The 12,387-nt window shown below is 46.8% G+C and overlaps 2 protein-coding genes across 23 annotated transcripts in view; both read right to left on the reverse strand.

The window, feature by feature from the left end:
* Positions 1-1,785, reverse strand: part of IL10RB (interleukin 10 receptor subunit beta) — a 49,371-nt gene extending 47,586 nt beyond the window's left edge. For all 8 annotated transcript variants that reach the window (XM_065541407.2, XM_074034098.1, XM_074034100.1 and 5 more), the window contains exon 1: positions 1,647-1,785. In XM_065541407.2, coding sequence (XP_065397479.1) covers positions 1,647-1,695 — 49 coding nt within the window. In that variant the 5' untranslated portion in view covers positions 1,696-1,785. The remainder of the gene's footprint in view (positions 1-1,646) is intronic.
* Positions 1,786-2,500: 715 nt separating this feature from the next.
* Positions 2,501-12,387, reverse strand: part of IFNAR2 (interferon alpha and beta receptor subunit 2) — a 37,199-nt gene continuing 27,312 nt past the window's right edge. For 6 of the 15 annotated variants that reach the window (XM_074034081.1, XM_045389267.3, XM_005548813.4 and 3 more), the window contains 2 exons: positions 7,481-7,611; positions 2,501-5,525 (listed from right to left, as the gene is read on the reverse strand). In XM_074034081.1, the coding sequence (XP_073890182.1) occupies positions 4,815-5,525; positions 7,481-7,611 (842 nt within the window). In that variant the 3' untranslated portion in view covers positions 2,501-4,814. Of the gene's footprint in view, positions 5,526-5,556; positions 5,755-7,480; positions 7,612-12,387 lie in introns of those variants that run through there. The other 9 variants (XM_074034083.1, XM_074034088.1, XM_045389268.3 and 6 more) reach the window with 4 other exon arrangements.

The following is a 12,387-nucleotide window of genomic DNA, read 5'->3' on the forward strand; positions in this document are numbered from 1 at the left end:
GGGGACAGACAACGGAGCCCTGGATTTGCATGGTGGCAGAAAGGTATGAGGGGGGAGACTGGGGTACATGGATTTCAGATATATTTCCAGAGGTAAAAACAAACTGGAGACTTCCTGATACATTTGATGCCTAAAAGCTGAGGTCAATGTCCATTTTGGGCTTAAGCAGGGGTGCCCGGATTGGAGCTCAGCTGGGGAACTGACGAGGCCCATTTGAGCTGCATTAGGTTGGAGATGCTGGAGAGACGCTGAAGTAGGAATGTCAGGGAGACAGTCAGATGAATGAGCCCAGAGGTCACAACAAGAACAGATTTGGGCTAGAGACAGAAATTATTTTCAAACCTTTTCATAGAGAATTTGAAACCTGGCCAGGCACAGTGGCTCGTGCCTGACATCAGCTCTTTGGGAGGCCGAGGTGGGTGAATCACCTGAGGTCAGGAGTTTAAGACCAGCTTGGCCAACATGGTGAAACCCCATCTCTACTAAAAATACAAAAATTAGCCAGGCATAGTGGCGCACACCTGTAATTCCAGCTACTCGGGAGGCTGAGGGAGGAGAATCGCTTGAACCCGGGAGGCGGAGGTGGTGGTGAGCCGAGATCAAGCCATTGCACTCCAGCCTGGGTGACAGAGCAAAACTCTGTCTCGAAAAAAAAAAAAAAAAGAAAGAAAAAAAAGAAAGAAAAGAAAAGAAAATTTGAAATCTACACGCAAGTAGAAAAGTAGAAGACTATAATAAACCACCACCCATCACCCAACGGATACCAAGAGAGATATAAATGTGCGAGTCATGGGCCTATAGCCCGGGTTTAATGCCAAGGTTTGGCTGAAATCCCCCAAAGGAACAGTGCCGGGGGGAAGGAGAGAAGAGGCCTTGGGCTTCACAATTAGCTGCATAGACACCCGACAGAGCAGGAGGGTCCCAAGCAGAGACAGCCTGACGGGTAGGCGGGAAACCGGAGGAGTATCCCAGAAGGCCAGGGAAGAGTTCATGAGAAAGGAGGGAGGTGACCATCGTGTTATTGGAACCTAGGCAGTCAATTTAGAGGACAGAAAAGGTTTCAATGGATTTAGGTTTAGAAGCCATGGGGGGCTCTGGGGGGCAGAATCCAGATTTCAGGGTGCTCAGGCCTGAACCGGAAGGAGGGGAGGTGCAGCGGGTGATGGGAGGCACATCTGTAGGGAGGGCTGGCACTGAGATTGGCAGACTTGGGGTCGGGGAGGGCTGTCAGAGCATCGGGGGCTGGTGGGGGCCTCCACTTGAACTGATGGTCTCCAGAAGGGCCAGATGACAGCCACGGTGGGATCCTGGGTCTTTCGGGGAAGCTACTTTACTTAGACGCCCGCCAGCAGAGAGCTGCAGGAGGACTGGGAGTTAAAAGACGCCGGAGTCTCCCTCTGAGTTTAGGGCCCAGACGGTCTGTAATCCGGGTGCGGACGGGGCTTCCTCCTGTTACAGATCTCCGGCAGCAGCAGCCTAGCTGTGTCTCAGCAGCCGGCCGTGGCGTTTGCATCTTCTGTCCCGAGGTCCCGATGGCCCGACCGGGCACTTAAGTCACTTTCATGGTGCCCAGGGATGGGATTACGGGTGGCATCTCGCGGGGCCTCCCGGTTCCCAAGCGCGCCCCCTCCCCGCGGACCCCTCACCTGACACCAGCAGACAGCCGCCCAGCCAGCTCCCGAGGCTCCGCGCCATGGACGGGCGCCGGGGGTGCCTCGGCTTCCTCCAGGCACACGACCCCCGCCAGTGCCTGAGAGCGCTCGTACGCGGTCGCTTCCGGGAATCAGCGGGGCGGGGCGGGGCGGGGCGGGGCGGGGAGGGGCCGGGCGATCGGGCTCCTACCCCGCTGCAGGCCCCGCCCACCAGCCCGGGTCCGCCCGCGAAGCGCGGGGCACCGGCTTGGCAGGTGCACACGAGCAAGAGGAAGGGAGCCTCGCAAACTTTGAAAGTCGCCGTCAAGTGAAATAAATACCCTACAACACCAACCCAGGACTGAGATCTGGATGCTGGAATGACGGTGGTGGTGGTGGCTTTCAGTATTCCCCAGGTTTTGTCCGGAGCACCGGCACGCCCTCTCTTAAAGTCCTCTCTCCGCATAGGTGAGTTAAAAGCATTCCATCAGCAAATCCAGTTTGAGGGTCTTCTTTACCCTTCTCCTCTCCAGGGATAAACAACACAAAGCCCAGTCATTTTTACGCAAATAACTAGTTTCTTTCAGGGACTACTGAGAAAACGTTAATTTCCTCTTTTTAACTTGATGAGTGGTGAGATGGGAAAATCCAGAGCTGTCCAATGTCTTGGGTAATCTACAGCATCGCCTGATGTCTGACGCTAGGACACCACGTAAAGTCAAGCCAAGGGAAGTGAATGCGCCCTAGGCCCCTGCAGGCCACCAGGAAGAGCTAGAGGGAGTTGGTGCAATTCTAGAGATGCCAGCAGGTGCACCAATCTGTGGCACACATACACTCTCCAATGGAAAACAACTCAAGACCACACCAAGTTTGTATTAAAAAGTATTGTTGTATTACTTTTTACCAACCTCCAACCATTATACAAAATTAAAAATACACACACACACACACACACACACACACACACACACACACAAACAGCCATAGAACTTATCCCAAAAGATCAACCCGGAAATCTTTCAGAATATGACAGATACATTGAGAAGGCAGAGAAATTGATTACACATACAAAAGGTCGCTTTCCTATGGAATTTCATTAGATTAAATAAGGTGTTCCCTCCTCACAGTCCTATCCTTTTGCGCAATCATATAAATAATCTAGTTAAAGTCCTTGAACTATGACTTGTATAATTTTTAGTTTTCCCCTTTTGAAGGGGCCTAAGAGAAAGGTTTGAGAAACCGGCTCTTGGGGGGTGGGGAGAGGTAAGGGGTAAGAGGGTCCTGTGCCTTTCATTCAACCTGGGAGTTTCTCAGGGTTGCAGCCTTTCCACCTGAGTGTTTATTCTTATACATTTTCTCATCTTTCTCCTGGGTTCATAGGATCCTGGAGATTACCTAGTCCAATCCTTTTGTTTCAGAAACAAAAAACCTGAGGCTCAGAGAGGCTAAGTCAAATGCCTAGGGTCACACAGGGCAACTGTGGGAGGTGGATCCTTGAGTCCCAGTCCTTTAAACTGGTTGCCACATGACATTCTAGAACCTTTCCCCCCAACCCCCTTTTTAATGACAGGGTCTGGCTCTGCCACCTAGGCTGGAGTGCAGTGGCGCGATCTTGGCTCACTGCAACCTCTACCTCCTGGGCTCAAGCCATTCTCCCTCCTCAGCCTCCCAAGTAGCTGGGACAACAGGCACATGCTACTACGCCCAGTTAATTTTTGTAATTTTGTTCTGTAGAGACAGATTTGCCATGTTGCTCAGGCTGGTCTCGAATTCCTGGTCTCAAGCAATACGCCTGCTTAGGCCTCCCAAAGTGCTGGGATTACAGGTAGATTGCTCCCAGTCAGGCTTCCCTTCCCCCACCCGCACCCCCCTAACCTGGCCTAGATTCACAGGAACTGTAATCACAGCTGACACACTCGATTCGGAATCAGCACAGAGAACACTCTGAAAATTGTCAAATAGGGTCTCTGAAACTTGTATGTATTAAATAAGGTGTTCCCTCCTCACAGTCCTATTCTTTTGCACAATCATATAAATAATCTGGTTAAAGTCCTTGAACTATAACTTGTATAATTGTTAGTTTTCCCCTTTTGAAGGGGCCTAAGAGAAAGGTTTGAAGGTTCAAGATCTTCTCCTGAAGACCCTGAAGCACCTTTGCTCTTTTTTTTAACCTTAAAATATGGCACTCAGGTTTTTATCCCTCTCCCCGACGCCACGTTTCCTTTCTGTATTAGTCATGTGCCTGATCCTAGAGTCTGTTTTCCCCACTTTAACTGGGGAGGGCTGGACAAGGTGGAATTCCAAGTGCAGGAGACAGGATGTGACATAGGTGAGATGCCCACGGCTCACTGACTGAAACTTCGATGGCTCTTCCCTGTTTCCTTGTGCAGGGCCCCCCTTCTCTCCAGGGGCTCCCCTGGCTCTCCTCCTCCTTTCCTGCCTGCTTTGCAGCTCTTGCTACTATTTTCCTTTTCTTTCACTGCTCCCACCCTGGCCCAATTTATTTCCCAGAAATATCACAGGGCCAGCTGGGCGCAGCGGCTCACCCCTGTAATCCCAGCACTTTTCGAGGCTGAGGAGGGTGGATCACTTGAGGTCAGGAGTTAGAGATCAGCCTGGCCAACACGGTGAAATCCCGTCTCTACTAAAAATACAATAATTTGCCAGGCGTGGTGGTGGGCGCCTGTAGTTCCAGCTACTCGCGAGGGAGGCTGAGGCAGGAGAATCACTTGAACCCGGGAGGCAGATGTTGCAGTGAGCCGAGATCACGCCATTGCGCTCCAGCTTGGGTGACAGAATGAGACTCTGTCTCAAAAAAAAAAAAAAAAGAGAAAAGAAAAGAAATATCATAGGGTCCTGGACCACCTCTGAAACCACAGAGAACCCTGCTCCCTGGTAAACATGATGCAGAAACATCTTAAGTGCATTAGTGTAAAGGGGAGGTGCACACGTGCTTCCTTCAAAGTCCATCACTTTGAATATGTAAACAATGCACTCAATGATACTATGGTCCCCATACTGGGAATCTGCATAGGTGATGCCACCTGGAAGAATGGAGTACCCTACAGTTCCCTACCTCTTCCCTTGGAGAACACTTGCAGATGATAAGGCAGCAAGTTAGGGTGCAGGGAGACAGAACCCTATAGGTGCTTGTCTGTCCAAGTTCATTCAATAGTTTTGGAGTCATCTCATTATATAACCATCCCCAAGGTCAACATCTGACTCAGAAGTGTCACTTTGATCAGATGGAGCATCTTCAGATTGCAGGCCCTCTGAAGAGGGGCTGGGAAAGGTTGGCTGTGCCCCTTCCCCACTGGCCAGCAAATGGCTTGACTGCACATTGTCAGGATCTTCTGGGTCAACCATCTCTTCCGGATGAGATGATACCATCAGAGGAGCTTCTTCTAAGTCGTCACTGTCCTCGTCATCAAGAACCCTCAAAAATACAGAGTTTAAATCCACATTGAAGGTAATTCTGCCCCCAGACCCCTCAGTGGAGCTGTAGTCCTCTTCGGGAAAGGGGTCCTGGAGCGGACTCGCTCTCCTCTCACAGGGCGCACTCAAGAGCTCCAACCGCTGAGGGCTGCACTTTGGCGTCGTGGGGAGCTCCACATCAACCTCAGGCAGGTCAGGCTCCTCCTCGGAGTCTGGGTCTGTAAACTGGGATTCTGTAGAGGTGGCGGAGGTCTGACCCAGAGGCCTCACAGTCAGTCCATGCATGGTATAGCCACCGCCACTTGTCCTGAGTGCTGCCTCAGTATCACTGTCACTTTCATCATCATAATTATAATCCCACACTTTCTTCTTTCTGTTGATGTAAATGACCTCCACTATATCCATGGCTTCCAACGGTGGCAGGTTAGGAAATGGGCAGGCTAAAAAGTTATGAAAATTCTTAAAAAAAGAAAAAAAAAGAGAGTCCATATCAGCTATGACTGTTTGCTCTTTATTTTTTACATAATAAAACTTAATCACTGGGGCTCAGGGATGCACGCTTGTAATTCCAGCTACTGGGGAAGCTTAGGCAGAACGACTGTTTGAGCTCAGCAGTTTCAGACTGTAGTGCATTATGATCGCGCCTGTGAATAGCCACTGCACTCCAGCCCTTAGCAAGACTTTGCCTCTAAAAAAATAAAAAAATAAACTTAATGAGATTGACTGAACGATGATGCAGATGACGATGATGATAACAGCAATAATAACAGCTAACAGTTACACCATTTGCTGGGCACGACTCTTGGTGCTTTATATATAATTTACTTTCCCTCACAATTGCTCTATGAAGTAGACTTACTATTCTTTTTTTTTTTTTTTTTGAGACGGAGTCTCGCTGTGTTTCCCAGGCTGGAGTGCAGTGGCACGATCTCAGCTCACTGCAACCACCACCTCCCAGGTTCAAGCAATTCTCTGCCTCAGCCTCCTGAGTAGATGGGATTAGAGGTGCCCACCACTACACCCGGCTAATTTTTGTATTTTTAGTAGAGACGGGGTTTCACCATGTTGGCAAGGCTGGTCTTGAACTCCCGACCTCGTGATCTACCTGCCTCGGCCTCCCAAAGTGCTGGGTTTATAGGTGTGAGCCACTGCGCCTGGCCAGGCTTACTATTCTTATGCCCACTTTATAGATGAGAAAATGAGGCGCAGAGGTTAGGAAACTTGCTCAGGGTTCATGACTAGTGAGTGGGAGCAACTGCCTTTCAAACCAGGCAGGCTGCTGGCCTCAGAGACTTTGCTCTGACTGACTCCTCTTAACTTCCTCTCCTTTGGCTGCTTCTTTATATTTTTAAGTTATTTATATATTTTTAGAACTAGGGTCTCACTCTGTCACTGAGGCTGGAGTGCAGTGGTGTGATCACAGTTCACTGCAGCCTCCACCTCCTGGGCTCAAGCAATCCTCTCACCACATCCTCCTGAGTAGCTGAGACCACAGGCATGTGCCACCACGCCTGGCTAATTTATTTTTATTTTCTCTAAGAAGAGGTTTCCCTATATTGCCCAGGCTGGTCTCGAACTCCTGGGCTCAAGTGATCCGCCTGCCTCGGCCTCCCAACCGTGTCCAGCCCTTTTTAAATCTTTTCATAGGATAAATCCACTTTGTGTATATGTTCCACTGACGTAATCCAAAATAAAAAGACGATCCATATAAAAATGTTTATTGTACTATTCATCATGACCAAAGAAAGAAAGAAAAGGGAAAGAAAAAGAAATCCAAATGCCCTATAGCTGAGAAATGGTTAAATGAAAAATGGTATGTTAATAATAATGAAATTCTACCTGGTCATTATAAATTATAGGTGATGAAGTATAAAACAAACAAAAACACACAAACAAAAAAACATTGCTGGGCACGGTGGCTCACACCTGTAATCCCAAAACTTTGGGAGGCCAAGGCGGGTGGATCACTTGAAGTCAGGAGTTCAAGATCAGCCTGGCCAACATAGCAAAACCCTGTCTCTACTAAAAATGCAAAAATTAGCCAGGTATGGTAGCGCATGCCTGTAGTCCCAGCTACTTGAAAGGCTGAGGCATGAGAATTGCTTGAGCCCGGGAGGCAGTTACAGTGAGCTGAGACCACGCCACGGTACTCCAGCCTGGGTGACAGAGTGAGACTCTGTCTCAAAAAAAAGAAAGAAAGAAAGAAAGAAAGAAAACATAAAATGCACAGATACACTTACAACTGCAAAATATATATTTATAGGGATGGAAAAGAACTCAGAGTGAGAAAGCATTTTGGTTTTTATAGAAAATGAGATTTTCTTCTGTGAAAATATTTATATAAATACAAATTCTTAAGTTAAAATAAAAAACAAAGGTAGAAAAAAAAACAAAAACAAAAAAAAACTACCTACCAAGACTTTGGGGAGGCTGTTTCTTAAGCATATATAACCAATCCATTTCAGTGTCACTATGGTGCTTATCAAGACCAACGCTATCAAAAACACAGTAATTATTCCTCCTACTTTGGCAGATTCTGCTGATTCTGTTGATGAAAAATTAAATGACTTTAATTCAAAAAAATGCAATAAACAATTGCAGATGGAAATAAATGTACATTGGTCTGGTGTTACAAGGTGATCAAGAAACCAAAGGTTTGAAAAAACAGTTTTATATGGAGAAATACCGAAGACCGGAGAATAATCTAAGTGTGCATTTTTAAAACAATAACACAGACTTAGCTTTTAAAAGTAAAATTTCCTTCAGTTTCTGTTCTGTAACTGCACTGTCCAGTGGAGTAGCCACTGGCTGCAGTTGGCTGAATTTAAATGATCAAAATTAAATCGAATTAAGAGCTCGGTCTCTCAGTCACGTGAGACACATCTCAAACGTTCGGTAGCCACACTGGTTAGCATGCGCTGCGGGCAGGAAGAAGTGGGGAAGGAAAGTTTGCTTGAAAACAACCAACTGGGTCATTCTGAGGCTGGACTTTAGCCATGCCAGGGCCCCAAATCAGGGCTCTGCAGAACCCGCCTTGCTCTATTAACAGTTCCCCTTTGTTTCTCATCAAGATTCCTTTTGGAAAATTTCAACTTTCTGACTGACTATAGTTATTTTGCTGAAGTACGACCAGACCGAGAAATCAGTAGTTAAATCACTGAGGCTCTCTTGCACTTCCAGAAAGGTCTTCATTAGTATTAATCCTGGAACTATAGCCTCAGGCAAAAATAGATAGAGGGGAGAAAAAAGGAAATCAAAATGCATTATGTACTCTAAGTCTTCCAGAAGGTTAAGGAGTGAATAAAAAGACGTTCAGTAAACCCTTGCACTGCTAGGTAGCACAGGGTTCAAGAATCCACTCTCACCCCGATCAAGAGAGTGTGAAGGATTGTCATATCAATGACAGTTCCAGAATCGGATCTAGCCACAGAGGCACACCTTTACGATACGAAATTCTGACATGTATAGAGTTTACATTCTTGAAAGGGGTAATGTAAACCAAAATGATTTCACTGGTGAAGGAATGGCGTAATACAGAGATTGTGACTCACGTACCCATCCAACTTGCATATAACAGCTACAAAGAACTCTATGTCATCTATCTAATAGGACATCCTCCAAACCAAATTGTGTAAATTGTAGTTAATATGCTAGAATAATATTCCTCAATTTGGGGTATTCTCATGAGTCTGAGAATTCTTCAGGAGAACTTAGAATTTTTGTTTGTTTTCAGCTTGCTGATAATCTAAAACATACAAATCTCACTTGTGGTCATGACAATTATACATGCATGCTATTTTAAAATATTCATATTTGAAAAGAGATGAATCCGGTCAATGTTCCTACTCAGAAAGGAGAAGCTGTGATTGGGTGTTACGGCTGTTAACTATCTTCTTCATGAAAGATGGGCCAGATCAACCCATCTTGGGAAGGAGAGACCAGGTCGCGTCTTAAAAATTTGGCCTTGGACAAACAAACCTGTCTGTCTCTGGATTCATTGTGGAGATATTTTAAACAAAAAATTAGAAACCTCACAAGCAGGGGGCTGAACTGAGCAACCGGGTTGGTAATATCTGATCACTATGATCTTTAATGGAAAAGAGAAAGAACTTTGTGAAAAGATTGGTGATGACTAATATCAGTCTCGTATAGTTCCTCCCATACTTACCTCTCTGGAACAAGCAAGACTGCCCCTCCCCTGGGTGACTGCAGTAATCAGCCCAGGGGTCACCTGGTTCCTACTTCAAGGCATGTGGATGTTCCCTTTACATCCTAAGTCAGATCCCAGGGAGCAACCTGCTCACAACCTTCTGAGGGCCCCCATCTCTTGCAACGGCTTCTAAGTTCTACATCATTCAGGCTCCTCCATCCTCTCTGACGCGAACTGTTACTATTCTTCCCTTGTTCAGTTCACTCCTGCCGTGCCGTGCCAGGCATATCCTGCCTCGGGGACCTGGCACTTGCTGAACCCCGCATATGGAACTCCCTCCCCGATATGTCTGCGTGACTCACTCCCTCACCCTGTGTTTCTTTCCCATTACCACTGTAACAAATGATGACAAAGTCCATGTCATAAAACGATACAAATATATTAATAGTTCTGGAGGTCAGAAATCCAAAATGGGTTTCACTGGGATAAAAAATATCAAGGTGTTGGCAGGACTGCACTCCTTCTGGAGGCTCTAGGGGAAAACCCATTTCTTTGCCTTTCCCAGCTTCTAGAGGCCACTTGCACTCCTTTGCCCATGGCCCCCTCTTTCATCCTTACTCTCTGACCTCTGCTGCTGCTGTCAGAGCTCCTTCTCTGCCTCTGAGTCTCCTGCTTCTCTTTTTTTTGAGACAGAGTCTCGCTCTGTAGCCCAGGCTGGAGTACAATAGCACCATCTTGGCTCACTGCAACCTCCGCCTCCCGGGTTCAAGTGATTCTCCTGCCTCAGCCTCCCAAGTAGCTGGGACTACAGGCGCATGTCACCATGCCTCACTAATTTTTGTATTTTTAGTGGAGATGGGGTTTTACCACATTGGCTAAGCTGAACTCGAACGCCTGACCTCAGGTGATTCACCTGGCTCGGCCTCCCAAAGTGCTAGGATTACAGGCATGAGCCACGGTGCCCAGCCAAGATCTTCAATTTCATCACACCCACAAGCCCCTTTGGCATAGAGGTTAGTCTGTTCACATATCTGGGATTAGGATGTAGACTAGACATCTTCGGGGCCATTATTCTGCTTACCACATCTCCCTTGGGTCTTTACTCAAACGCTACCTTCTCAGGAACGCCCTCTCAGGCCATCTGTGGTGGATGCTGTGGGTGGCCGGCTCATGTCCCCTTTTCCAGTCAGTGCACACCCACTACTGCTGCTGCACATGTCTGCTTATATATCTCAGAGCTGATCCTTCTCTAAGTGACAGGTGAGGCCAACTGGATTTCCTGGGTGGAGTGCGGACTTGGGGAACTTTCCTGTCTTGTAAGAGGACTGTAAAATTCACCAATCAGGAACATTTTTGTCTCACAAGAGGATTGTAAAATGTACCAATCAGCGCTCTGTATAACACACCAATCAGCGCTCTGTAAAATGCACCAATCAGCACTCTGTAAAATACACCAATCAGTGCTCTGTAAAATGCACCAATCGTCAGGATCCTAAAAGTAGCCAATCACGGGGAGGACTGAAAAAAGGGCACTCTGATAGGACAGAAACGAACATGGGAAAGGACAATAAGGGAATAAAAGCTGGCCATGTCCAGCCAGCAGTGGCAGCCCCCTCAGGTCCCTTTCCAAGCTGTGAAAGCTTTGTCCTTTTGCTCTTTACAATAAACCATGCTACTGCTCACTCTTTGGGTCTGTGCCATCTTTAAGAGCTATAACACTCACCACAAAGGTTCATGGCTCCATTCTTGAAGTCAGCAAGACCACGAACCCACTGGCAGGAAACAACTCTGGACACATAAGGAATTGCCCTTGTCCAAAATGGGGCTGCCTCATCTGGAGGCCATGCCATAGATCACCACCAGTAACTGACTGGCTGCTGACTTGAAGACATGGTTCATGCTTCAGAGAACCCCTTGGGATCAGGCTTAGCTGAGAGCCACATGCTTGCTTAATTTCTCTCTCCCCATCCCTACCTGTTCCCTCTTTCCCCTTCTCCTAAGATGCCCCCACCAATAAATCACACTTAAAAATCAATTCACATCCCAGGTTCTGCTTCTAGCAAATGCAAATCAAGACACTGTCCTATTAAAAATAGCAACCCACTCTCCTCCACCTGACATCCCCCTTACCTCCTTTCCTGCATAATTTTTTTCCATGGTACTTACTTAACATACAATCTATTTTACATGTTGATCTTGTTCTGTCTCCTAATGCAATGTAAGCTCCACAAGGTGAGAAGTTTTTATCTGTTTTCTTCACTGCTAAATCCTCAATATCCAGAAAAGAATCTGGCTCATAAGAGGCCCCCAATAAACATTTGTCAAATGAATGAACAGAGCTTTTCCTTAGGGCCTAAATATTAATAAAAGAGCCACACAATTAATTTTAGGGCTTGACAAGGGGAAGGTGTTTATCCAGATCTCTGGGCTAAAATCCCCCCATATCAGTCTGCCCTAGGATCGCAGTGCTTACTGCTGAGCCTATGTTAATGCTGGTCTCAGGCTATCCTTCCAAGACCCCTCACCATCCAAACCTGTCTGGTGTCTGAGTTTGGCTAGTTGAGAGTAGGTCAGATGGCAAGCAGAGAGTGGCAGAGGTCACGTTACCTGAACCTATTTGCTTCCTGAGTTTCAAACAAGAATTTGACATCAGGTACAGTATTTGGATAATTAGAGAGTGTGGCACTTGACCTGTCTTGGGTAATAATCAAAGAATGAGGGCTGACTCGATGTGCAGCATGACGTGTTCACACCAAGTAAAAACGGAATAACCCGAGAGGATGTTGTTATGTTTCACCTCGGTAGGTGAAATGGAAAAGAGTCAGGGGAGAAAGTGAGTCAGCACAGAGTTCATCAGCCTTCAAGGAGCTTGTGCCTTCTCAGTCAGCAACACGTTCACCTTGGAACTGGGAACTGAGTTTCAACGGTAGACACCATCTGTCTACCAGGTCACTAATTTCAGTTTTTATTGTCTATAGGAGTTTTGTTTTTATGTAAGATCAATGATATAATAAAACATACATATATATCCAGTCTTTGTCCCTAGCTCCTGGAGCAGAGCTTCAAAAATCTGTGGAATTTCCTCAACGATAGGAGTGTCTTTTGTCCACAAGCCCCTTTTAGGGGCCATATATGAGTTTATGCTTGTGAGGCGACGGGGCGGGGTGTGGA

The sequence above is a fragment of the Macaca fascicularis genome, chromosome 3, assembly GCF_037993035.2.
Source record: "Macaca fascicularis isolate 582-1 chromosome 3, T2T-MFA8v1.1".
NCBI classification, from domain to species: Eukaryota; Metazoa; Chordata; class Mammalia; order Primates; family Cercopithecidae; genus Macaca; species Macaca fascicularis.